The 26,382-nt window shown below is 53.2% G+C and overlaps 2 protein-coding genes across 3 annotated transcripts; both read left to right on the top strand.

Moving 5' to 3' along the window:
* Positions 1-4: 4 nt before the first annotated feature.
* On the top strand, positions 5-14,290 carry NCSTN (nicastrin). 2 transcript variants are annotated; one of them, XM_055583858.1, is made up of 17 exons: positions 5-161; positions 1,605-1,709; positions 4,052-4,175; positions 4,600-4,721; positions 5,138-5,283; positions 6,053-6,203; positions 6,864-6,973; positions 7,210-7,362; positions 8,001-8,105; positions 8,288-8,365; positions 9,204-9,376; positions 11,164-11,266; positions 11,373-11,468; positions 11,943-12,030; positions 12,306-12,460; positions 12,705-12,917; positions 13,503-14,290. In XM_055583858.1, exons 1-17 carry the CDS (start codon positions 77-79, stop codon positions 13,623-13,625), a joined length of 2,130 nt encoding a protein of 709 aa, XP_055439833.1. In that variant the 5' UTR covers positions 5-76; the 3' UTR covers positions 13,626-14,290. The 2 variants fall into 2 exon arrangements, with proteins under 2 accessions (XP_055439833.1, XP_055439834.1); XM_055583859.1 differs by lacking the exon at positions 5-161 and adding an exon at positions 225-660.
* Positions 14,291-25,609: 11,319 nt separating this feature from the next.
* Positions 25,610-26,011, top strand: NHLH1 (nescient helix-loop-helix 1). The gene has a single exon (XM_055586728.1). The coding sequence runs from the start codon at positions 25,610-25,612 to the stop codon at positions 26,009-26,011; it is 402 nt and encodes a 133-aa protein (XP_055442703.1).
* The last annotated feature ends 371 nt before the right edge of the window (positions 26,012-26,382 follow it).

Genomic DNA, 26,382 nt, shown 5'->3' with positions numbered 1-26,382 from the left:
CGGAACCAGGGTTGGCCTAGAGAGGCCACTGCCTGAGAAGGTGGGAATTGAGGTTTCCGCTCAGCTGAGAGGCAAGATGGCCACCGCTGGGGGCAGCTGTGTGGCTGACCCGGGAAGTAGGAGTCTTCTTCGCCTTCTGTCTTTCTGCGTCCTACTGGCAGGTGAGGCCTCCCCTGCCCGTGAGCTCCAGTCTGTAAGGAGAACCCTCCGGATCTGCCCAGCCGCGAGCGCTGCCGTCTCCCATCTGGTCCCCGCAGCCCCTCCGTCCCCCCACCCTGTAAATCCTCTCTTTTTCGTTCCTACGACAAAAGTTCCCCCTTTGCCTGGACCTGAGGGGCCCCTTCTCCCCCGCGGCAGGTCAAGTCTCTTTCCTCTTCCAGGCCTCTTCTTGAACTTCCAGCTCAACTCTCTCCCACTTTGCCGGGATACCTCGTTTCCCCCACGGCCCAGCCACCCCACTCAAAATCAGAAAGGACAAGTGTTAAGAGTTCAGCTTTCTTTCCAATGCGTTTAGACTTTTAAGATGAAAGCGCCTGGTTCTGTGGGTGCATTGCGGCGCGAAGGAAGGTAGATGCCTTATTTCTTTCTCGTTTTATTCCATCGTAAACCCGCGTCCCTGTGCTTCCCCTCCGTTTGTCCCATTAATAAAGTGAGACTAAGGTAAGATATTAGTTCTCTTAACTGTTTATGCTGTGAAATAATGACTCAAGGAACTTTAGGCATTTATAATGTGCACAGGTGTTTACCTACACGCATTTACTTTCTGGTATATGAGGGCCTAAAATGCAAACATGCCTGTTTATAGACATGATGATACCTTCCCCCAAATTGAGATTGTTTGTTTTAAAGATCTCCAAAGGAGAAACTGGGCTTCCCTGGTGGCTCAGTGGTGATGAATCCGCCTGCTAATGCAGGAGACGCTGATTAGATCCCTGGGTCGGTAAAGATCCCTGGGGAAGGAAATGGCAACCCACTCCAGTATTCTTGCCTAGGAAATCCCATGGACAGAGGATCCTGGGGGACTACAGTCCATGGGGTCACAAAAGAGTGGCACTGGACTTAGTGACTAAACAACAACAACAAAGGGAAAACTAGCTGCCCCACACTGTGGGCACACACAAATTACTTACTAATAATAGATTAACTGACAGGGTATATGGAATAAGTTTTCTCCCAGTTCTGTTCAGATTCCTGGAAAAATGTCTCAGGGAGACTTTTGTTGTTGTTGTAATCTATATTCTTAGACTTGGCACCAGTTTATTAACTAATTAGTGATGTATATACAGAGTAGAAGAATGGAAGTGTGGTTGAGTATGCAACCAGAATCAGGTACATCTAATGTTAAATGCCTTTGCTTTGATGAATCAAGTGTTTTCTCATTAAGCTTCAGTGTCTGTCGCTTTATGATTTGTAGCAACCCTCTGTAGTACATAGCTGAGTGCATTTATTTATTCCAGTAATGTTCCTAGGAGGTGAGAAGGGTAGACATCAGTCCCATTTTGGGAAGTATGATATACCCAAAACCTTTCAACCTAGTTGTGGTATGACAGAGGCTAGCACCAATGTCTTCCAATTTCTTCTTACATTTTTTATCTTCTGATCAGGTTTGTGTGAAGGAAACTCAGTGGAGAGGAAGATCTACATCCCCTTAAATAAAACAGCTCCTTGTGTCCGTCTGCTTAATGCTACTCATCAGATTGGCTGCCAGTGTGAGTTGAGATTGGGAACTGTGTTCGTGGCCGTTGACATTTCAGTCTGTGCCCTGGGTGTAATGATTCAAGTCTTGTAGGTAACCTCAACACAAACTAGGCGATGAGGGTAGTAGGTGGTAGAGAACCATTTGTCAAATCAGGCGAGGTAATTAATAAGAACAAACACTGAGGAAATACTACATACTAAACTTCTTATGTGTGCATATCATTTAACCATCACAACAACCTCATGAAGTAGCCCCTGTTATTACCCCCCATCTTACCAATATGAAACAGAGACTTAGAGAAGTGAGTAACTTCCAAGATTGCCCTGCTGGTCAGTGATAAAGCTTGGATTTGGTGGTCTAAGTTCTAATCTAGGACTCTTAACCACCCAGTAAGTTAGGTAGAAAGCCATACTCTTTCTTAGGAGAAGAAGCCTCATACTCTATGAAGTCCAGTCATCATCTGCACTCTGAATGCTCTTTTTGGAACCAAAATGAGCTTCTTTAAGGCAGTGAACCCTTTGAAGAAGAAGACATTGAGAAAGCCAAATAGTTGCAAGAGGAAATAATAAAGCATTTAAATTTGTCTTTATGTTTTGTAAATGTGTCCCATGTCAACCTGATATGGTTATAAAACTATGAGGGAAAAAAGTTGTAATCAAAAGGCTGAATTCTCCAGTTCCTTGCTACTTCACCTGTTGTCTTCAGATTTTGTTTGTTGGATAGTAGCTTTGGTAGAATGTAGTTTTTTACAGGGAAGCAGGAAACTTAGAGTCAGATCGTGGCTTCTTCATCAAATTGGTTCCCTCTGAATCTGTTCATTCCCGTAAAAATGGTTAGAATATAAGTGCACAAAGCTGAAAGTCAGAGCACCTTTAATAGATGTTTATTGGTGATGCTAAGTGCCATCTCAGCAGTACTTTGTAATTGTCTGAAACCTCGTTCGGTTGTAAAAAACTAGACACTGGAAGTGAAGGACTTGCTCAAGGTGGCAATTACTGTTTTTCTACCCACCCATCCCCTGGCTATATCCTGTGTTAATTATCCATGTCCTTGTTACAGCAAGTACTGGGAGTGCGTTAACTCCCAAACAGTTCCAATTAAAATTTTTGTCGGACCTTGTTCTTAAATTAGGCTTGTGAGGAGAAGGGAGCCAGGTCCAGTGTGGACTGAGATCAGACTGTACTGCTGATCTTGCTGGAACTCCACTTTAGTGCAAAAAGCGAGGCTCCCATCCTCTTGAAGCTGAGCTCTACAATATCCCCTCTGGGACTGAGTCGTTCTGCTACATGTCCTTTGAGCAGCCCTGTGGGAAGCAAAGCAGTAGCCTGTAGAGATAAAGCCTGGAGCCAATATGGAGGGGCAAGAGAGGAGGGGCTGGTCTCTGGCCACTTCCTCATTAGGATCTTGTTTCCTTTCCAGCCTACTTATTTCTAAATCTTACTTCATATCTGTCCATCCTGAGCAAGCTACACCCTCTTAAATTTGGAGTTAAAGACCTAGATTTGATTTTCTGTTTCTAATGCTCTGTTTCAATTGGACCCTTTTAAAAGTGCTCAGAAGGGGTAATCTATAGCTTTCTTTCCTTTCCTTTTCTTTAACTCTTTCCCTATAGTATGAGATACTTCCAAGTTATCTGTAAAGCATCCTGGGGTAATATATGTGTCTGCTCCTGGCCTGGAGCAGCCTAACTCTTTGAACAGCCTAAGCTCTTTGAAGATGCTTGGTCCCCAGAAATGAGAGGACTTTAATATCAGCACATCTAATCTCTTTGAGGACCATAATTTGGGAAGTTCTGTTCTACAGATCTCCTTGAACCTCTTGATTTAACCTTACCCAAAACTGACCAAAAGCAAGTGAAGTCTTACCCAAATAGGGCAAAGGAATAGAGATCCATGGAGGCTATGAGGGCACGGAAATCTGCACAAAGGAAGATTTAGTGCTGGAACTCCAGGCTTGACATCTAGAGCCTGCCATTTTCTGGAGAAAACACATATTTAAAAACTTTGGTGTCTACTGCTACAGAATCTCGTATATAAGCCTTAGTGAGGTTGAGGGAAGAGGACAAGAAAATGAAGATCACAGAGCCTTTCTGACATTTAACAAGCAAGGCCTGTAGTAAGACTTCTGAGCTCCTTTGTCCTCCATTCTTTCCTAGTAATCTTCAGATGGAACCAGGGCAGTTCTGCCCTTCAGTTTCACTCTAGAGTTGGCTGCATTAACCCAATGTCTTGTGACATTTTGGAAGTGGGGTGGGGGGGGCAGTGATGGTGGTGAATAATCTGCAGAATCAGTGAGGCAAAGTCAGAATTGTTAGCTGTGGATGCTTTAATTTGACTCATTCTATCCTGGCAGCTTCCATTAGTGGGGACACAGGGGTTATCCACGTAGTAGAGAAGGAAGAGGACCTGCAGTGGGTGTTGACTGATGGCCCTAACCCCCCTTACGTGGTTCTGCTAGAGGGCACACTCTTTACCAGGTAAGAACTCGGTGTTCCTGCTGGGGAAATGCATCCAGAGAAGGGGAGAGTCAGGGAACAGTCTTCCAGCTTGTGAGTGTAAACTGCCCTCGGCTTCCCTGGTCCTGCCAGGCAGGGGGTGGGTTGGTGCTCAGAGCAAAAGATGTGCCATCAAAAGGAGTCTCGGTGACCTTGTAAGTAGAACTCTGGGTGTGTAAGGACCCCAGGAAGGAAAGGGATGTACAGAGAGGGGTAGATGAGATGAAGCCTTGAGCTCAGATTAGGTCATAGTTTTCGTTCAGAAGCTAAAAGACCGAAAAGACAAGAAATGAGTCAGCAGTGGTGATTCCCCTAATTCCGCATTTGTTTCCACCCTAGAGGGCAGGATGTCAGGCTGCCTGATAATCTCCCTGCCTTCGTTCATGGCATTGTTGCCCCATTCCAGGGATGTGATGGAGAAGCTGAAGGGGAGATCCGGCCGAATTGCTGGTCTTGCAGTGTCTTTAGCCAAGCCCAGTCCTGCCTCAGGCTTCTCTCCCAGTGTGCAGTGTCCCAATGATGGGTTTGGTAAGAGCCCCAGTGGGTCAGGGCAGACTGCTGTCACCCAGGGCTCATCGTTGCTTCGTTCTCTGGGGGGTGGAGGTTGTGAAGGAGTACATGTTTGTGTGTACTGTGAGCAACTGCCTCCCAAACAAGATTTCTTTGTCTTTGCCTCTCATCTCTTCTGTCTCCTGCTCCCCCATCCTCTGTTTACCTTCCATTCTCCCTTTCTGTCACATGTTCAGATCCCCAACTGGCTAGCCTAGGGGTCCCTGATACAGTGTCTGTTTTACTGTAGGTGATGAGAAGTTGATGCTTGCTTCTTTTTGAGTCACTCCCTCTGGAACTCTTAGTCCCAACTCTGTGATAGCCTAGCCCTCCTCCCTTACCTGGTTTCTAAGTGCTTGGTGTCCCAACATCCTATCCCCTGTCCTCCCTTTCAGGTATTTATTCCAACTCTTATGGGTCACAGTTTGCTCACTGCAGAGCCTTTCAGTGGAACAAGGTGGGCGATGGCTTGGCTTATGAAGACTTCAGTTTCCCCATCTTTCTTCTTGAAGATGAAAATGAAACTAATGTCATTAAGCAGGTAATGACTCTGCCAGCTCTTAGCACTTCTTACTTAGAATTATTTGTCAGGCTCTCCTCCTGTTTGGAGGGAGCCTCATTGTACTAGTCTACCCTCTGAAAGGCCATTGCTCCAAGAAGAGCCAAGAGGTTTATTTTTTTCATATTCCCCTCTCCTATTTCTCTTCTGCCTTAAAGTATAACATTAAAGGCTTTTAGACTAGAACAAAACATAAAGAATGTTTAATATGAGATAAGCTGTAGAGCCATGATTAAGAACACTTTGTATGGTAAGAAAGAGCATTGGACTAGGAATTGAGAGATTCAGTTTAGTAATTTCTGAAGTTCTTTTTAGCTCTAGTGTTCTCTAATTCTAAGCTAATGTTCTCTAATTTTGATACACAGAGCAGTTAAGAGGTTTGTGCAAAAGTTTCATGGTGAGTTGATGTCCAGGGTGTCTTGAATTTGCTTTTTCATCTCCCAGTTTGGTGCTCTTTACAGCAAATCACATTAGAAACAGTGACCAAAGCTCCATATTGAACCAGGCCATTTGGTATAGGGTAATTTCATCAGCCCCTGCTAAGTCGTTGAGTCTGTGACCCTTGGCACCTCTTGGTGACTTGTTCTTTTTGACCTTATAGCCCCTGTGGTTGTACCAGACAGGGTACAGGCCTGTAGCTCAGGGACAGATGTGGGAGCGGCTGAAGGATGGAGCCGGGCCCTCCTCCTTTTGTTGGGTGTGGGAGGGACGCTACAGCTCCAGCCTCACTAGGGTCCTCCTCCCCTTGTAGTGCTACCGAGATCACAACCTGAGTCCGAACGGCTCGGCGCCGGCCTTCCCGCTGTGCGCCATGCAGCTCTTCTCACACATGCACGCTGTCGTCAGCACCGTCACCTGCATGCGGCGCAGCCTCATCCAGAGCTCATTCAGCATCAGCCCAGGTGGGGCACGTTGGGGTGAGCTGGCTGCCCGGGGTGGGCTGAAGGGGCTGCCAGCGAGCGTGGTTGAGACCACTGTAGGGGCAGGGTGGGCCCAGAAGGGGGCGCTGGTCAGAGCAGGGAGCAGTGGGTGGGCAGAAGAGGCGGCCAGCGAGCGTGGCTGAGACCACTGTAGGGGCAGAGTGGGCCCAGCAGGGGCACTGGCCAGAGCAGGGAGCACCCGGTAGGCAGAAGGGGCTGCCAGCGAGCGTGGCTGAGACCACTGTAGGGGCAGAGTGGGCCCAGCAGGGGCACTGGCCAGAGCAGGGAGCACCCGGTGGGCAGAAGGGGCGGCCAGCGAGCGTGGCTGAGACCACTGTAGGGGCAGAGTGGGCCCAGCAGGGGCACTGGCCAGAGCAGGGAGCACCCGGTGGGCGGAAGGGGCAGCCAGCGAGCGTGGCTGAGACCGCTGTAGGGGCAGGGTAGGCTCAGCAGGGGGCGCTGGGCAGAGCAGGGAGCATAGGGCTGAAGAAGGGGGACCGGTTCCACACAAATCGAGGTAGGTTGTCTCCAGCGGCAGAGAAAGCAACGTGGAAGAACGGAGCCGGAGAAGTGACTCACAGAGTCCGTGGGCCCTGGTCAGAGGCTGCCTCCATAGCCGCCTTCTCCCTGTGTCCTGTTCAGAAATCGTCTGCGACCCCCTGTCCGACTACAACGTGTGGAGCCTGCTGAAGCCTATAAACACATCTGGAACGCTGGAGCCCGACGACAGGGTGGTGGTGGCTGCCACCCGAGTGAGTGTTGGCCCGATCAGGGCGGGCAGGACTGCAACAGAGAGGACAGGCTTATCAGGCCTCTAGGTTGCTACTGTGGGGAGCCTCAGACGGAGCAGGATCTGGACTGTGGGTGTCTAGCCATTGCTCCAGGATATGGATGTTTTCTTGGCCAGAGCAGGGGAAGGGGGGACTAGGATCTGGCCCGAGTTTCCATTTTCAAAGTGCACCCCCTCTGCCTTGTCTGCTGCATCCAGCTGGACAGCCGTTCTTTTTTCTGGAACGTGGCCCCAGGGGCTGAAAGCGCCGTGGCCTCCTTCGTCACGCAGCTGGCCGCAGCCGAAGCCCTACAGAAGGCGCCTGATGCGGACACCCTGCCCCGCAACGTCATGTTTGTCTTCTTCCAAGGGGTGAGCGCTCTTTCGCTGGGGTGGGATGGCGGGAAGAAGCAGGTGGTAAAGGTGGGAGGGGCTATGGTGTGGGAAGATCTCAGCCCTTGGCCCAGTTGCTATTCAGCTTCTGGAAAGTCTCCGTGTCTCCCCTTCAGGCTCCCTCATCACAGGAAGCATTTGTACCCTGACCCAGAATTGCTAAACTGCCGACTCCCTCACTCCCCCACTGCTGCAGTCTATTTATTTTATTCTGTGGACCCTTCCCCTGCCTCCTTCACCCAGGATCCCTGAGGCTCCCGCCTCTTCCTGCCGCCACCACAGCCCGGCCATGGAGTAGGGGAACCAGCAACTGTGGCTGAGTGGGTGGAGGTGAGGGGAGATGCAAGAAGCAGGCACATAACAGCTGGTGTCTGCCTTGGGCCTATGCACTGTTGCTCTCCCCATGTCTGGGCTCAGGAAGTCCTGTGACACACACATGTGAGGAGGCAGTGTCGGGAGGAGGGCAGGGTCGTGTGACTCGGCTGGCCAGCAGTTGAGAGAACGCGGACAGTAGTAGCCTTTGTGCCAAGAGCTCTGAGGATCTGGCCCCGGGTCACTGAGGCTGCCCTCATGCTTTGGGATCTCTGTTCCCTTTCCCACTTGTCTGTGCCCCTCAGGAAACTTTTGACTACATTGGCAGCTCGAGAATGGTCTACGACATGGAGAATGGCAAGTTTCCTGTGCAGCTAGAAAACATCGACTCGTTTGTGGAGCTGGGACAGGTGTGTGGCATGTCTCCTCCCGCCTCTTCCTTGCCTCCTCAAAGCTTTCCCTCAGCTATTCCCTCGTCCTCACTGAAGGTGCTGCCGCCTCTTCCCTTGACTTCTGCTCCCACTCCTTTCTTCCTGGTATGGGCCAGAAGGGGAGACTAATTATAAACGTTGCTCCTTCATCTTACCTCCAGGTGGCCTTAAGAAACTCACTAGAGCTTTGGATGCACACCGACCCCATGTCTCAGAAAAATGAAACTGTACTAAACCAGGTAACCTGAGCATCTCTCCCCCTCACTTCCTGTTTCAGCAGCTCAAAATATGGGCTTGCCCTGGCCTTATCCCCACCGGCCTCCAGGGCGTGTGAGACAGGACCTTAGGTTGGGTGTTGACTAAAAGGGTGAACTCCCCACCTGTTCCAGTTCCCTGGGAAAACCATAAGCTCAGCTCTTGTCACTATTCCCTGGGATGGGTTCTCTGATCATTCGGTACCTAGCGAACTATCACAGCCCACTTAGGACAGGGTGTGGGTGTCTCCTTTCTTCCCTGCTACCCCAGGGACCCAGCTGTCCTGCTTACCCTGCCCCATTCCTGGCTGTGTCAGACTCCCTACCCAAACTGTTTTCCACTTCCCTCACTCCTTGTTCAAGACCCTCCCTCCCTCAAAGTACAGCTGTAGCTCTGTTTTATCCCTGAGGTCCTCTTCCTGCCAGCCCAGCTTCACTATCACCCTTGCCTCTTACAGCCTAGACTGGACTACTGGTATGGCACGCAGCACTGTTTTGTATTATTTTTTGCTCCTCCAGTTCTGCACAGTAAATAATTAGTAAGACATGGGCTAAGACAATGTCCTGAGGGCAGTTGGGTTTACCTATAAATATGGGAAAAAAAAAACAACAACCACTGATCTCTTCCTTCTTTGTGTGGTGATTTAAACAGGATAGTAGACGCTGCAGGAAAATCCAGAGAGGCTTGATCCCAAAAGGCTTGCAGGATTTAGACCCAGGCGGATTTAGGGCTGCTTTGAAAGTTGGGGAGCAGTTCAGGACTGAGGGACCTCCTGCTTCCTCCCCTCGCAGCCTCCGTCAGCTCATGCCCCTCCTCTCCCAGGTGGAGGCGCTCCTGAGCACCCTGGAGCAGAGTGGCGCTGGTGTCCCCACCGTGGTCCTCAGGAGGCTGAATCAGTCCCAGCCTCTGCCACCGTCTTCTCTGCAGCGATTTCTTCGAGCGCGAAACGTCTCTGGCGTTGTTCTTGCTGACCACTCTGATTCCTTCCATAACCTGTAAGCGTTGCCCAGCCCGCCTCCTTGTCATTCCTGAAGAGGGTCTGTTCTGCAGTCTGAGGCCCGCAGAGGGACAGTGTCCCTGTGTCAAGAGGAACCCCTGCCCGCCCCTGTCCCCATGCCGCCCTCTCCAGAACCGCAGGCCAATCTGTGTTCTTTGCTCAGTGTCCTGTTCTCATCTCACACGATCCTCTCATTGGACGAGATGTTCATTTTAGAAAACAATCCTCAGCTGAGTCCCTTTGTAGCTCGGTACTCCTCATCCGTGGTTCCACCTCTCCACGCTCTCCAGGGGCCTGAGTTCCCCAGGGCTGCCAGCAGAGGGCATCGTTACAAACGCACAGTAGAGTGGTGATGGGGAGCCTGTGGCCGGAGGACATGGAGCTGTCCCTGCCCGGGGCTGGCCAGCGGGGGACACAGACGGTACTCACCCTGAAATGTCACAAGTTCTTACTGTGTGGCAACTGCGTGTGGTTCAGTGTGGGTGTGAAAATGTTCCTGCAGCTGAGGGGGCTCCAGAGATACTGGGCAAGGCCATGCTAGTCACTTTTCTGCCAGTCCTGACATCCCTAAACTGCCCCTAACTCGATGGCTAGGGCCATGGGATTTTACTCAGGCTGGATTGCTAGGCCCCCAGCCTCCCTTCCCTTCTTCCAACAGGCCAAGTGAGTTTCTTTTTTTTTTTTTTTAACTTACTTATTTTTTTTTTGGTGGTACTGGGTCTTTGTTGCCCTGCAGGCTTTTCTCTAGCTGTAGCGAGTGGGGACCGCTCTAGTTGCAGTGCATGGGCTTTTCATTGTGTTGTGGAGCACGGGCTCGAGGCTCGAGGGCTTCAGTAGCTGTGGTGTGTGGTCTCAGTAGTTGGGGCTCCTGGGCTCTAGAGCACAGGCTCAGTAGTTGTGGTGCAGGGGCTTAGTTGGTGCATGGTATGTAGTATCTTCCTGGACCAGGGATCGAGTCCACGTCTCCTGCATTGGCAGGCAGATTCTTGACCACGGAGCCACCAGGGAAGCCCCCAAGTGAGTTTCTGAGTCAAAATGCATAAGCTCTGGTTCTCCAGCCTCTGCCCAGTAGCACCTTCTCATTTATTTGGGGTGGTGACAGTTCCAGTATGTAAGGTCAGCTCTCTTCTCCAAACCTATCTTCTGTACTGCTGTGTGGTGAGAGGTGATCCATCATTTGAACACACGTTGGACTTGACCATGTGATTGACTTGATTCCTTGTGGGGCAGGCTATTCAGTGATGGTAGAGGCTGGGAGCTCTCTCCTCCTACCTTCTCTTCTGAGATCTGCCTCCTTGGGGCTCCAATGAGTATTGAGGTGGTTTGACCTTGTGTAGTGTTACATGTCTGTGGGCAGGCCTGCTCGTCACCCTCTGCTCCCAAGCCACCTTCACTATGAATGTGCGTTGAAACGATCATACGATTGCTCTGATAATGCGTGGTAGGGTTCTCTCAGCCACCCTCCTGTATCTCTGACCCAAATGACACAGAAGTGTTGCTGATGTTTTAGGATCTCCCAGGAAGGCGCAGATTCTGCATTTTGGTCTCATTTGCCTCCTCTGTCTTATCGGTCACACAAGTCTTTGTATTCAAGCACTCCCACCTGCGCTCATACTTCCCCATTCTCTGTTCCTTCTTCAATATGGGATCCTGATTTTCTCTCTTCCCTCATCCTCGGATGAGGAAAAATGAGACCCCCGAGTTCGTACAGGAGGGACAGTGGAGGGAGGAAAGGGCTGGGCCCTGGCTGAGTGCAGCCAAGGCTCATTCCGGCTTTCCTGGCAGCTATTACCAAAGCATTTACGACACTGCTGAGAACATTAATGTGACCTACCCTGCAGGGCAGAGCCCTGAAGAGGACCTGAACTTTGTGACAGACACTGCCAAGGTAGCACCGGGTTGGGGGGAGCACGGGGACCACAGTGCACGAGGCTTACGTGTTAGTGTTGGGGGTCAGGGGTCTGGGCCACTCAGCCCCTCTTCTCCTCCTGCAGGCTCTGGCAGGTGTGGCCACGGTGCTGGCACGCGCCCTGTACCGGCTCGCAGGAGGAGCCAGCTTCAATGACACCATACAGGCTGATCCCCACACGGTAGGAGCAAGTGGGCCCCTGTTCCTTTCTGTCTGTCTTCCCTGGTGCCTCAGACGGTAAGGCGTCTGCCTGCAATGGAGGCCTCTGGGTTGGGAAGATCCCCTGGAGAAGGAAATGGCGCCCCATTCCAGTACTCTTGCCTGGAAAATTCCATGGATGGAGAAGCCTGGTGGGCTACAGTCCATGGGGTCGCAAAGACCTGGACACGACTGAGCGACTTCCCTGGCACACAGTGGGCTACCGCATCCTTTATCCTGGCCCCTGCCTGGTCTCCCGCACCTTGGCATCTAGCAGGCCTGGATGTGCGGGTGAGGACCGCTGATGCCCTGGGCATTCCCCCAGCGGGCCTCGTCTGTGTCTTCTCACCAGCCACCATTTTCCCTACCCCAGTGTCTGGCCAATCTGGTTCCTACCCCATGACAGAAATCTCTACTAATAAAACTTTGCTTGGGCTCCCCCATATCCCCATCCTAGGTTACCCGCCTGCTCTATGGGTTCCTGGTTAGAGCCAACAACTCATGGTTCCAGTCTATCCTCAGGCCGGACCTCAGGTCCTACCTGGGTGAGTACCTGGCGTGGGGTGGAGTCCTTAACCAAGGGAAGGGATACAGAAAAAGTCATCATTTTGATTTAATCTTTATTTCTTTCTTTTTCCTATTTTCTTGTCCCCCGTTTTCCTCTCCTCCTCCTGAAATTTGTTGGATTCTCTTCTCTTGACTTTCTCTTCTCTGGCTGCTGCCAATCTTGGGCTCTCTCTGGCCCTGCCCATCTGCGCCTCACCACCGCCCCACCCCCGCCACCCACTGAATCCCCCCTTTCCGTGTGGTCTCCGCCCAGGTGATGGGCCTCTTCAGCATTACATCGCCGTCTCCAGCCCCACCAACGCCACTTACGTTGTACAGTATGCCTTGGCCAACTTGACTGGCAAGGTGATGGACCTTACCCGAGAGCAGTGCCAGGACCCGAGTCAAGTCCCCAATGAAAACAAGGATGTGAGTGGTAGTGGACATCAGAGGTGACCCCAGGGCCCCCTCCACCCCCATTCCACTGGGAAGTTTGCTGGATCTCCTAGGCTTGGACCCAAGGGATTGGGGTGGAGAGGTGGAGGGATGCAGCCCATTGAACTCGAATACTGAAGAGGCAGCAGCCTGGGTCAAAACGGACTAACCAGATGGTAAAGGGAGTGGGTGAGAGAGGTCTGCGTCAGCCCCTTGCTGTGGCCTGTGTCCTGTGCAGCTGTACGAGTACACCTGGGTTCAGGGCCCTTTGAACGCCAATGAGACGGACCGACTCCCCCACTGTGTGCGTTCCACGGCACGCCTGGCCAGGGCCTTGTCCCCTGCCTTTGAACTGAAGCAGTGGGGCTCTACCGAATACTCGACGTGGACCGAGAGCCGCTGGAAAGACATCCGCGCCCGGATATTTCTGATAGCCAGCAAAGAGCTGGAGGTGAGATGGGGAGGGTGGGTGGCAGAGGTCTCTTTGACCTCTCTCTATTGCCTCTTGTCTCTTACCCCTGCTAGCTCTCATTTGCCCCCCAAACCTGCTGCACATCTGTCCCTGGTCAGCCAGCACGCACCGTTAGGAAGCCTGTCCTCACGGACAGTTTGCGTATGTGTTCGTCCTGGCCGTGTGCACCTGTGGAGACCCAAGGGGACAGTATGAGCCCTTCCCCAGCTCCACTACTGCCCGGCACACCCACCTACCGGAGCTAGAATGTTGCTCTAATGCTTATTGAGCCCCGGTCACAATCACGTTATTGGCCACCAGAGAATCAAGGTCATGGCCCTGCCTTCAGGATGCTTAAAATCTAAGTAAAAAAATGCAAAGCAAGGACAGAGGTATTTTACTCCTCTTTCCAAATGGGGAGGCTGAGTCCCCAGACTGGGGAGATGCTGCCTGTGATGGTTCAGTACTTGGCGCTTAGAGCCAGCTCCAGCATTCTAGTGCCCTGCCTCCCCGCCCCGAGCAGTTACCACAGCTGCCTGGAGTTCTGAGAACACCTTTCTCCTCCCCTGCCCACCCCTCCTGCAGTTTATCACCCTGATAGTGGGCTTCGGCATCCTCGTCTTCTCTCTCATCGTCACCTACTGCATCAATGCCAAAGCCGATGTCCTTTTCATCACTCCCCGGGAACCAGGATCTGTGTCTTACTGAAGAGGACCCCAGCTTTTCCCGCCAGCTCTGCAGTTCGCTTCCTAGATCATCTGTCCCACTGGGACATAAACCACTAGTTTGTCATGGAACCTCTCTGGGTCTGGCTCAGACTTGACGTTGACATAAAGCGGAACTGCCCAAAAGAGACCGTGAGAGATAATCGAGTCACCCACCGCCCGCATCTCCCCTTTCCTGTCTGCTCTTCCCTGTTCCTTCTTCCTTGCCCCTGCCTGATCCTGGGATGACGAATAGAAGCTTCCTGCTCCTGTTTGACTCCTGCCCCATGGTGGTTCAGAGCTGCCTGCCCTAACTTCCCCTTCTTCAGTGTCTGTTTTCTCTCTCCTTCCTGCTTGTACCTCCCCATGCTCCCTGCTCCCCCCTCTCCCTTCCTGACCAGGAAGGACATGAAGGGTTGAATGCCAGGAACAAATGACAAGGAAGCCCTCAGGAGGACAGGGCCATCTGTGGGCTGAGCCTTCTGTCTCCCTCCAGCTGTCCCGTCTCCAGGCCCTTAGATGGCACATCAGGGGGGTGTGCTGCCGGGTGGGTATCCCACCTCCAGCTCACAGTACTCAGTTGTAATTTTTATTATGCTGTAATATCTATTTTTGTTTCCTTTTTTTTCTTTGTGTGTATGTATGTGTGTGTGTTTGTAAATATATAAATAGCGAGTTTCATTAAAACAGACTGCCCCACACAACCCGTACCATTACCTATTTTTTTCCCCAGCCCCCTTGTTCAGTGACCCTAGATTAGAGACGTAGAATTGCAACCTCCCGTGCTCTCTTCTCAGTCCCCAGAGGGCCCCAGGAGTATGACTGTCAAAAACCACAGACACTCTAGCAGAAGAGTTAGTTCCCTTCTGGCCCCTGGTTTTCCTCTCGTGAGTGTGATGTGAACAGTTTCTTGCGACTCTGCATTTGACAGACATTTCTTTTCCTATCTGATACCCAAGCTGGGGTACAGAGATGAAGGGAGTACAGCAAGCAGCCCTGACCCTTGAGTAACTCACATCTGGGGTGAAGAGAGAAACACAACTAGGTGAAATAAATGGAGAAATCACAGCCTCTCCACAGTACTCTGGCAGCACATGGAGGGGTTCAAGGCAGTGGTGATGGCATTTAGAAAGCTGCAGAGAGGAGGCACTTGGGCAGCAATTTAGAGCTCACCTGGTGTGGAAGCACAGAGCCAGGAAAAGGCATGGGTCACGTTTGAGAACTGTAGGTTGTTCAGTGTGCCTGAGCCATAGGAACTGAGGCAGTGAGGCTGGGGCAGGTCACAAAGATGCTTGGGTGGCATGCTAAGCAGTCTGGGCTCTGTCAGTGGGCATGTTGTAGACCAAAACGAGTAGTCTTACAGGCTTCTAGAAAGGATCTCTGTGTGCTAGGGAGGTACTCCAATTCCCTGGGTCCTCATAGGCAGAATTCGGGAGTATGGCAGAGCTGCTGGATGTTGCTGGGAAGGGGCTGAATCAGCTGAGCGTGGAAGCGAACCTGCAGGAGTGGCGCCTGAAGCCAGCCTTCTCCCCTCACTGTTGGCCAAGAGCCTGTCTCCAACGTGCGTGAAGACAGCAGAGATGGAAACGAACTGCCCATTTTCAGAGTCCTAAGCGCTCCTCTTAGTTTCCTGATAGAACTATTTACCTTTGCAAATCCTGCTGAGAGGAGGTGATTTTTCTCGAGGTTTCTCTCCCAAGTTCCCTCAGGGGGCTGTTTGGGGTTTGGGGCTGTGGGGGAAATAAACCCCGCCGCCTTCCCTCCACCACACCCCTCCCGGTTTGAGCTGGAGAAGCTGCTCCGTGCTGGCGGGAGCTGAGCACAGCTGCCACCATCGCCTGGGCCCACGCCACGCCTCCCTCGGCCAACAGGTCTCCCAGCGGACAGAGTACTAAGCTCCCTCATCCTGCTGGCAATTTGGGGAAGTGGGGAAGTGGCTGAGAACCAGTGAGGGGGCTGAACAGGGAAGCAGAGGGTTGGGAAGAATCAAGGGATGGGGTGGGCAGGAGAGAAGGATACAGGATGTCAGTCCCTGCCGCCTAGGGAGGAATCTGCAGCGAAGCTTGTCTTTTGCCTTCCACACTATGCCTACCCCACCCTCCCTCCTCTCCCCGAAACTTACAAAACCAAAGAACATGGTTTGTGGGCTCCATGGAAGGGGCATAGACCCTCACTGGGGTCCCCTCTCTGAGACCACAGTCTGACTCCTCCCCTGGCTCCTCCTGTGTCCTGGAAACCACACAGGACTGACCAGCAGCATCGAAAGGCCACAGACTTAACTCCTTAGCCTCCCTCTTCTCTCTCGGTCCAAGGCCCTGCTCAGTCCTGTGCCTTCTGAAATTTGTCATCCCCTCCCCGCACCTTGCCTCCTTCCCTTCCCTGCCTGCATCCTACCCACTGCCAGTTCACACTGCGCCTCCTCCACCCAACCCTCGTGCACAGTTGAGTAACTGTCTACCCTGCTCTGGGACCCAGTCTGTTCTGTCTCCACTCTGAGACTCCTGGTCCCTGGAGACTAGACCGAAGGCTTTGCTCTTCCCTGGTTTCTCTTCCCAGCTTCTCCGAGTAGAGGGTTTACTCTCCTGTTTCCCACATCCGGGTCACTGCTCCCAGAGGTGCACCCTGGGAGGAGGTATTCCCATCCAGAGTCTAGTGTTCCACACCAACATCCCACCTTGTTCAAAAGGACTTTGTTTCTTCCAGGGACCATATACTAAGACCTTAGGAATTGTGTTTATGGTATAACTCATTTGATAGATGGAGAAACGGCAGCTCAGAGGAGTGACGTGGCTTGCTGAAGGTTCCACAGCATATTAGAGCTGTGTCAGACATTTCTTGTATCTGCACTGGCAGCTACAGCGGTAATAAACATTTATTGAGCCTGACAATGGGCAAGGCACTCTGTCCCAGCATCATAAAAGGGTATGAGATACGGCACCTTCCCATAGAGACTTGGGATCCAGAGTCTTGATGGCAGCATGGGATAAATAACCAGGCCAGGCAGCATTTGCTCCATGCAAAATCAGTGCTATAAACAGGTTCTACCTGAGTTCAGAGGATGGAGGGTTTGCTCTGGGCAGGCTTGTAGGGAGGAGTTTCAAGTACCTCCCGTGCTGTGTGTGACTGGAAAGGGCACTCCCCTCTCTGGGCCCCAGTGTTTTCATCTGTGTGCAGGCTGTCGTCTGAGGCCCTGCCCTGCTCTGGCCGCCTCTCTTCCCTTTTCCCTTTAATCTTAAACCCCTCAGGGCAGGGGATGGCTTGAAGGGTTGGCTGATTCGCTAGCTTTCTAAGGTAGTTAGTTCTCCCTTGGGAGAGTGAGCCCTCGGCGGGGGCCGGGTGGGGGTGGGGGGCTGATTGCCCTCTAACACAGAGACAGATGACTGTGGGTAGTGGCGTGGCGTGGTAGAAAAGCCATCCTGAAACTCAGCCTCCCCAACTCAAAACAAGCTTGGTGGGGCTTGCTGAAGTGACCTTTGGGAAGCAGAGAGCCTTGGAAGGTCAGGGTCAGGTGGGATCTGATTTCTTCCGGAGCCCCACACTCAGAAGGTAGAGGGGCTTGCACTTAGCTGTGGTGAAGGGGGCAGCTGGAGTCCCTGTCCCCATCCGGAGAGGCCATGGAGGCAGGAGGGGATTGGGCACCTCAGGAGGCCTGAGGAGATGATGCAACTGTGAGTAAATGTTACCAGCGCTGGCTCTGGCTGGCTGGCTGCTCAGGGGCTGAGGGCCGGGACCCCAGAGTCCCCTCCTTCTTCCCCCATCAGCTGAGGAGGAGTTAAGAGAAACTGGAGGGAAAGAAGGAACAACGGAGCCGAAAGGTTATCTGGGAAAAGAAGAAAGGAGGGAAGGGCAAGTGGCAGTAGGCAGTCCTCGTTGGGCTGAAGGAGGGAAGGAGCCGGGGAGCCTGCGAGGGAGCTGAGCCTGAGGGGAGAGAGGCCGGGCGGGCGGGCGTGGCCAGGGGGAGTGGGCGCAGAGCTGGTGGTGACAGATGGGTGGACACAAAGAGGAGGGCTTGGGGGAGACAGATGGATGGGGGAGGGGGTAGGAGAGGCTGCGGGGGGCGGGGGGGTGGGCAGTGGTCGGAGGAAGCCCTAATGAGATTGAGGATGGGCTCGGAGCTGGGGAGAGGTGAGCGGAGAGGAGGGAAGACAAAGGCGACCAGGCCTAGGGGGTCGGGGGTGAGAGAGGGCGCAGGGGCTTCCAGCGGGCTGGCGGCAGAGAAAGGGACAGATTGCTGTCCGCCAGGGTGGTGGAGACCCGCTGTCACCTCGGGGCACAGGGGTGGAGACAGGGAGACAGAGGGAGAGCTCCTGGAAGCAGCCAAGGGAGGGAAGGAAGGAAGGAAGGAGATCCAAGACAGCCGCCGCTTCCCAGGCACACGGCGGCTCCTGCCCGAGGCTCCTGTGACCCCGAGCACAGCTGATAACAGCCCCGCCCCCCAGCCACTCCTGGGGAAGGGTCCGGCGGTGTGGCACAGCGAGGGTTAACGCCGTCTGCTCTCCCTGCCAGTCGCTTGCCTGGTTGGGTCCCCAGGGCTCCCCACATATGTCACCCCCTCTCCTGCCAAACCCACGGCTTCCAGCTCCTCCAGGCCCTACCCCCACCCTCAAGGAGCAGGCCCCTGCCCCTGTGTCTTCCCTACCCCACCCCCCCTTCCTCCCCCACCACCTACCTCACAGGCCTGCAGTGCGGTGATGAAAAGAGATGGTGAGGAACAATCTGAAAAAAGTGAATGCCTTATAAAATGCAAAACAGCAATGAAGCCACAGAGCCACACTGACCCTCCCACCCCCATCCCCATCCTCCTGCCCCCCACACAGCAAAGGCCCTTAAACAGCTCCCAGGGTTCTCCTCCCCACTCAGGGCCTGGGGCTGCTGGCAACCCAGGCTGACCTCCGCACTGCCCCCAGCCTCCCTCAGTCATCACGCCTCGTATACATGTGCAGAGAAGCTTCTTGCCACCTTTGAGTCACAGTGCACGCCCTAAGGGCTTAGGGGGCCGTACACTTCCCCACGCGCAGGGGCACAAAGCCCTGTGAGGGAGGTGACACTGTCGCCCTTTCACAGATGACAACGTAGGTTCAGTCAAGGTTAATGATGTGCCCAAGGTCACCAGGACTCGGACCCGGTCTGCCGGCCCCAAGCTCAGTAGAATTAGTAGCTCTGCCCACCACCGCTTGTTTTTAGCTCCTCATCACCGCGCGGTGGCTCAGCCGGTAGAGAATCCGTCCTCAGCACAGGAGACCCGGCTTCGATCCCTGGGCCGGGAAGATCCCCTGGAGGAGGGCACGGCGACCCACTCCGGTACTCTTGCCTGGAGAATCCCACGGGCAGAGGAGCCTGGAGGGCCACAGTCCTCAGGGTCGCAAGAGTCGGATGTGAATTAGCAAATAAACCACAATGACCATCTCATGCGCATGCGTACATGCTAAGTCACTTAAGTCCTGTCCAACTCTGCAACCCTGTGGACTGTAGCCCGCCAGGCTCCTCTGCCCGTGGGATTCTCCAGGCAAGAATACCGGAGTGGGTCGCCATGTCCTCCTCCAGGAGATCTTCCCGACCCAGGGACTGACGAACCCGTGTCTCTTGTGTCTCCTGCATTGGCAGGTGGGTTCTTTACCACTAGTGCCACCTGGGAAGTCCTCTTTATCACATGCTTATGTTCTTCTTAGCTGCTCTCCCAAGGAACAGAAACTGATCTCTGAGTGAAGACTGGGGCTGGAGGCTCCAAAGTGCAGGATCCTGGAAGGACAGCAGAGGAGGCAGAGGTGGTCCTGGAGCACTCTCTTGCCCATTTGTGCCCTCAGCCCTCAACTCACGCTGGGCACAGCCTGGGCGGGTGCTCCAGGGATGGAGGTTGCAGAGCCACTGTATCTGAGCCAAACTGCCTACAAGGCGGGAGGCTGGGAGCAGGATTTGGTTTCTGTCTCCCATCTCCACCCTACCACGGTTCCTTTCTGCCTCTCGGGTCCTTCCAGGCTCTGCTGTTCTTCTCGCCGTCTCAACCTCGAAGCCAGGCCTCACCATGTCAGTAATGTCCTCACTTTTGCTCTGTTTGTCCTGTCTCCCCGCCTTGTCTCCCTGTCTCCACTCATTTTTTTGTTTCCTCACAACCCTCTGCACTCTGCCTCCCTCGTGTCTGTGTATCTCCATGCTGTCTCAGAGGCCCTCAAGACTCTTTCCCAGCATCAGTTTCTGTCCATCCCTGAATATGTTTATTCTCCACATCTGCAGTTCACCCAGCTCTGTGTCTCCCTAACTGTCTCCTCTTTTCATGTCTCTCCCCACATCTCTGTCCCCCTATATCTTGCATCCCTGAGTCTTTCACAAAGCCTTGGCAGCCTGGCAGCTCTGCTCCCATCTTCTCTCTTTGGTCTCCGTCCCCTTTACCCCTCCATCTCCCCATCAGGAGTCTTCCCACTCCTCTGCATCTTTCCCGTGTCTGTGCCCTGACGACGCTGCTTTCTCATCCTTTCTCTGTCTCAGTGTCTCCCCATGTTTCCCGCTTCCTTTCCTCTGTCTCCTCTCCATTTCCCAGTCGTTCTGTATCTTTCCTCTCCTCCATGACACTCTCTCCTGAATCTCTTAGTTGCCCAATTTCCTTGGATGGGGTGGAGGGCAGGAGGGTGGGGGAGGTAGGATTGTTGTTGCTGGGGGCTCATTAGGTAGAGATTGGTTTTTAATCAGCACCATGGCAATGATGATGCAAGAGCTGAGATGCCACCTGATCCCCTGCCCCCCAGCCCCCCTCCTCAAACCTCCTTTCCCCTCCAGCTCAGCCCATCTGCTGGCGCCTGGGCACCTGTCTGGGCCTGCCCAGGTGGGATTTGGCACCTCCCAGACCTGGGAGTGGGGGTGGTGGTGGGGGAGCTTGGGAAAGAATTACAGGACTCCCCTTTGGGAATGCCTTACCCTGGAGAAAGCCCAGAAGAGGTTGATCAGCAACAGGGAAATGGCAGGTGCTTCCAGAAGCCTGAAGGTAGGCTGTGCGCCTACTAAGGTCCAGGCCCATGACATGCATTATCTTACTTAATCTCCCTGGCAACCTAAGCGGCAGCTATAGTTAACCCCATTTTACAGAAAAGAAAGGTTGAGGCTCAAGAGGGTTTCCCAGGTGGTGCTAGTGGTAAAGAATCCACTTGCCAATGCAGGGGATGCCAGAGATGTGGGTTCAATCCTTGGGTCAGGAAGATCCCCTGTAGAAGGAAATCACAACCCACTCCAGCATTCTCACCTGGAAAATTCCGTGGACAGAGGAGCCTGGCTGGCTACAGTCCAGAGGGTCGCTAAGAGTTGGACATGACTGAGGCTCAAGAGGTTAAGTTACTTGTCCAAAGTCACACAGCCGACAGAGCTTTCTTCACTGTAGCATACAGTCTCTGGGAGTCTTCCCAGCCACGGTTCATTGCTGGATCTTCACAAAGGTTCAGTGAAGACGTTCAACAGCTGAGTGGGGAAGAGAACTTTAGGTATTGAAGCATAGCCTACTGCCTCTCTGTGGTGCTTCCCTTGCTCCCTTGCTCCTGCCACCCTGCATCACACACACACACCCTCAGATACGCACACACATGCACACGCAGACTGGAGGCAGCTGAGCTATTGATGCGAACTCAATCAATGCCCATTTGCATATTGTTTTATAGCTGGTGTTCTGCATGGCTCATCTGATGCCCCAGCATGCTTGCCGCCTGCCTGGGTGCTTGCCCTCCTCCGCCAGTGTCCTTCCCACCCTGGTTCCTCCTCTCTCGGCACTCCTGTGCTCTGCTCCTTTTAGCCTCACCTCTTTCCTCCTGAGAGTCCCCAATTCCCAGTGGGTCCGATGGGGCCAGCCAGCCTAGAAAAACTCTTTGTAGGATCTGCGTCAGGCATCTGACCCCACTCCTCCTCTGGTGATGGGGTAGGTGGGAGGCTGGGGGCTGGGATAAGAGGGTGCGGTGAGTCCCAGGGGGTGATGAGGGCAGGGGCCTGAACAGTAGTCCCAGGTAGCCTGGCAAGGGGGCTGGTGGGAGCCAGCCTTACGAAGAATGAGAGCTTGGTGAGGGTAAGGACTCTAGGGTTCTCTTCCGTGCTTTAGTGCTGTCCACTTGCTCTTTTCTAGACTTCCCTGTTAGTACCTTGGGGAGTCTTTTTCCCAGGGAAAAGGAGACAGGGGAAGGGGCTATCATAGTCCAGCTGGGACTCAGAATGGGACCATGGTTTAACCTGGCTTGCCAGGGGCCTCTGTCCCTGCCGCCTCTGGTGTGAGAGACTGAGGGGGTTCATCTGTGATCCTGCCCTGGCTCTCGCCCCAGCCCCACCCCTTCCCCAGCTCTCCATTTCTTGCTTATGAAATATGCATGGAGAACAGATGTCCCTGCTCCCCCACTCCCCGCCCCCCTCAGGGCCAGCCCCCGCCCCCAGCTCCCAGGGGGGTTCCCAGATCTCTCTGCCAATGGCTGCCTGGCTTGACTGTTTAATATTGATGAGAAAGGGGGGCTGGGCCAGCCAATGGAGAGCTGGGGGTGTGTGTGTGTATCTCCATATATATACATAGGGCTGGGCCAGCTCAGGTGTGTGTCTGTGAGTGTGTGTGTGCATGTGAGTGTGGGTGGCCCCAGTACCTGGCTAAGCTCACCACCTCCACCTGGGCCCCCTATCCCCAACATGTGTACCCCTCTCATCTGCCCCGGAGCCTGTACAGCCATGCCACGCTGCCCTGGAGAGGTCTAGAAAGCTGGTCAGTAACTTTGCAGACGGATGAGCTCTGAGCAGCCAGAGGAGACTGGGGCTGTCAGCGCTGGCCCCCTGTCCTGCCAGTTTGGATCCCCTCACAGGGTTCTCCTAGGTAAAGGGGGAACCACGGGCTGGGAAGGCTGGGCGTGTCCCTCCCACTCTCTGGCTCAAGTCCCCACCCAGAGCCTCCCTTTAGTTCTGTCTCGTGCTGTGTCTCTCTGCATCCCTGGACCTCCCTCTTACCCACTTCTCCCCTTGGACTCTTTGTGCCTATCATTCTCAGTGGGGCTGGGGATGGCAGAAGCGGGGCAGGAAGTCCTTCCCTGGATGCTTGGAACTGCAGATCTTCGGAGCCTGGAACTTTGAGAGCAGAAGTGGATTTTGGGGCGAGGACTGACTTGATGGGTAAATAGACGCTGCTGTGCAGATTGGAGTTGGGGAGGACAGTGGGGCAGGTGGAAATGGGACTGGGGTCAGATTGGGAGCAGATGGAGTGGGCTGGGGGAAGGAAGGGTAAAGTGATCAGGGATGAAGGAATGTGGGGGCCAGGGAGAGGGGGAACCGGGCTGTGACTGGTGTGGAGAACCCGGCACTGAACTCCTGGAGCATGGAGTGGGGAGTTGCAGCATTAACACATACTGTGAGGTGCTGACTTCAGGGCCTCCTACGCTGTCGCCTAAATTTCAGCACTCACCTTCTGTTTTGTGTTATGGTTGTGTGTGTACATGCATCAGATGGTGATGATCTCACACCCCTCAACCCTCAGAGCTTACTGTTAGTGAGCTACTCGGTTGAGCCTCTTTTCTGCACGGTGGGGCGGGGCAAGGCTGGCGAGTCCTGACCCCTGTGAAGGTCTGCTTCAGGCAGGAGAACTCAGGCTGGTGAGGAAGGGGAGACGGTGATGGCGAAGGAGCCTCTGTGCTTCTGTTTCTGGAAGTTAAGTCCGCAGAGCCCACAGTGAGCGATCCGCTGTTTCGGCCTGATATTCCCCCAGAGCGAAGCCCTTTCCTCAGCCTTTCCCGGGCCATGTTCCAGCTGCCTCTCCCTGACCTCCTCTGCTCTCAGAGACAGACAAACCTTAGCCAAGCCCCAAACACAGGTCCCTAAAAGCTATCCCTATCCTCCTCTGCAGACCATCTCTGAACTGCCCTTGAGCTGGGGGAGGATGTGGAATGGAGAGCTGATTACATTCCCATTCTCCAGTCTTCCTTGCACAGTTGCCACAAGGGCCAGGGAACAGCAAGGTCGAGAGTGTTGATGACAGAGCTGGAGGAAGGGGCTGTCTTGGGCAGGGGGACTGTTGCCAAAGGAGCTACGTCCCCCTGATTCTAGTGGTCAGGGTGGTAGGATCTGACGTCTGCTATGGTCCTGCTGTGTGGGATTTGGGGGCTGGGAAGGACTGAGCTGGGTAGCAGTGCTGAGCTCCATATGCCCCAGTCCACTCTACAAAGGGCAATCTGCGTGCTTATCACCCTCACCCCTCCACACACACGTACAGAAGCAGCCAGGGTGGAGAGGGGCCCTGGGAGGGAGGGGCTGGCAGGGCCAAGGCTTGCAACGTTCCCCTCACAAGTGGGAGAGGTTTAGAGCCATAGCCCATCTCTCTTGGAGCTGTGGCTCCTCCAGTCTTGCTTAGTTCTCTGTCCTTTTAATTATTAAACAATTTTATTGTGATAAAAACACATAACATAAAATTAGAAATTTTAAGTGTATGGTTCAGTAACGTTAAGTATATTCATGTTGTTGTGAAACAGAGCTCGGGAACTTTTTCATCTTGTAAACCTGAAATTCTGTAACTTTTTAGCAATACCTCCCATACTCCTGGCCTCAGACTCTGAAGCATCATTCTACTTTCTGTGAACTACTTAGATGCATCCTAGAAGTGGAATCATAGGATATTTGCAATTTTGCAACTGATTTATTTCACTTAGCATAATGTCCTCAAGGTTCTTCCATATTGTAGCACTGGTGATAGGATTTTCTTCCCTTTTAAGGCTGAATAATATTCCATTGTGAGTACATGCCACGTTTTTAATCCGTGCATCTTTTGATGGGCGTTTGGGTTGTGTCCATATTTTGGTTATTGTGAATAATGCTACAGTGAGCAGGGGGTGCAGACATCTCTTCAAGATCCTGATTTCGATTCTCTTGGACATATACACAGAAGTGGGATTGTGAGATCATGTGGTACTTCTATTTTTAATTTTTAAAGGAAACTGCATACTCTTTCCATAACAGTTGCACTATTTTACAATCCCACCAATAGGGCAAAGTGTCCCAATGTCTCCCTATCCCTGTTATGTGTGTGTGTGTGTGTGTGACAATAATCATCCTAACAAGTGTGAGGTTACATCTCATTGTGATTTTGATTTTCATTTCTCTGATGATTAGTGATGTTGATCATCTTTTCTTATGTTTGCTGGCCATTTGTATATCATCTTTGGAGAAATGTCTTCAAGTCCTTTGCCCATTTCTTGGTCAAGTTTTTTTTTTTTTTTTTCATTGAACTGTGGGAGTTCTTCATAATACTCTGGATATAAATCCTTTATCATCCATATTATTTGCAAACATTCTTTCCCTTTATTTGCAAATATTCTTGCCCTTTCAGTCTGCTGATTGTGTTCTTTGATGCCCAGGCGACTTTAAGTTTGATGTAGTCCCATTTGTCTATTTCTGCTTTTGTTACTTGTTCTTTTGGTGTCATATGTGAGAAATCATTGCCAAGTCCAATGTCATGAAGTTTTCCCCCTGCGTTTGCTTCTAGGAGCTACAGCGTTAGGTCCTACATGTAGGTCTTTAATCCTCTTGTTTAGTTTTATCCTGCCCTGTATTCTTCTCACCGGTTCTCCTCCTTTCCAGTTGCTGACTTTCTGGGTCTCCTCCCTTCTTTCCAGCTTTCCTCTTACTTCTTTACACTGGGGCCACCTCTCCTCTATCTTGTGCCCTCCCCCTCCCCCAAATCCTCCCCATGTTCTGCTGTCCTTTCCCCAAGCTTACAGTACCTTCCCCCTCCCAGCCCATCTTAAACCTTCCTCCTGGCTCCGCATCTCTGAGCTGTCCCCTCCTTCCTGCCTCTGACCTTATTCATTTCCTCTTCTTTCTTCCAGACTCCCGACCAGAACCCTGACCATGGAACCCTGAAGTGGCTCTGACTTCCTGAGCTCAGTGGCAGACCTCCCCACCCCAGGCCCTTCCTGCCCCTCCCACCACCAGCTTTTAGGCTCCCAGAGGGAGGGGTGGGGAGGGGGTCCTGATCTCACAGGGCGGGGGGTATCCATCATGATGCTCAACTCAGACACCATGGAGCTGGACCTGCCTCTCACCCACTCTGAGACCGAGTCCGGCTTCAGCGACTGTGGGGGCGGGGCGGGCCCTGACGGGGCGGGGCCCGGGGGGCCGAGAGGGGACCCGGCCCGGGGCCTGGAACCTGGAGAGCCGGGCCGGAAAGACCTGCAGCACTTGAGCCGCGAGGAGCGCCGGCGCCGGCGGCGCGCCACAGCCAAGTACCGCACGGCCCATGCCACGCGGGAGCGGATCCGTGTGGAAGCCTTCAACTTGGCCTTCGCCGAGCTGCGCAAGCTGCTGCCCACGCTGCCCCCGGACAAGAAGCTTTCCAAGATTGAGATCCTGCGCCTGGCTATCTGCTACATCTCCTACCTGAACCACGTGCTGGACGTGTGAACGCGGCCTGCCTCCCCGCTGGGTTCACCCGTCTCCCCGGGCCTCGCTGTGGTCCCTTCTCACCCGCTCACTGCTTAGAACGGCCTCTCCTTCCTGAGCCCCTGTACCTCGGCATGGCATGTACCCACAGGCCCTGGGCCCAGGCAGAGTGCCCACTGGTGGGTCATGAAAGCGACTTTCTTTGACTCACCCAGGCACCCAGAGGGCTCCTTTCATTGGTACCTTCCACGGTTAGTGGTTGGGGCCCAGCTGGTTAGAAAAGTTTGCTGGGGTGGCGGGTATAGTCTTGGCGTCTCCCCCTTGGCTCGCTCATGGGCTGCTGCCTCTTCTACTCCTAGTCCCAAATTTTCAGAGACTTCCCTGCCCCTTCC

This window comes from Bubalus kerabau, chromosome 6, assembly GCF_029407905.1.
Source record: "Bubalus kerabau isolate K-KA32 ecotype Philippines breed swamp buffalo chromosome 6, PCC_UOA_SB_1v2, whole genome shotgun sequence".
Classification (NCBI taxonomy): domain Eukaryota; kingdom Metazoa; phylum Chordata; class Mammalia; order Artiodactyla; family Bovidae; genus Bubalus; species Bubalus kerabau.
This window is presented reverse-complemented; position numbering and strand designations above follow the sequence as displayed.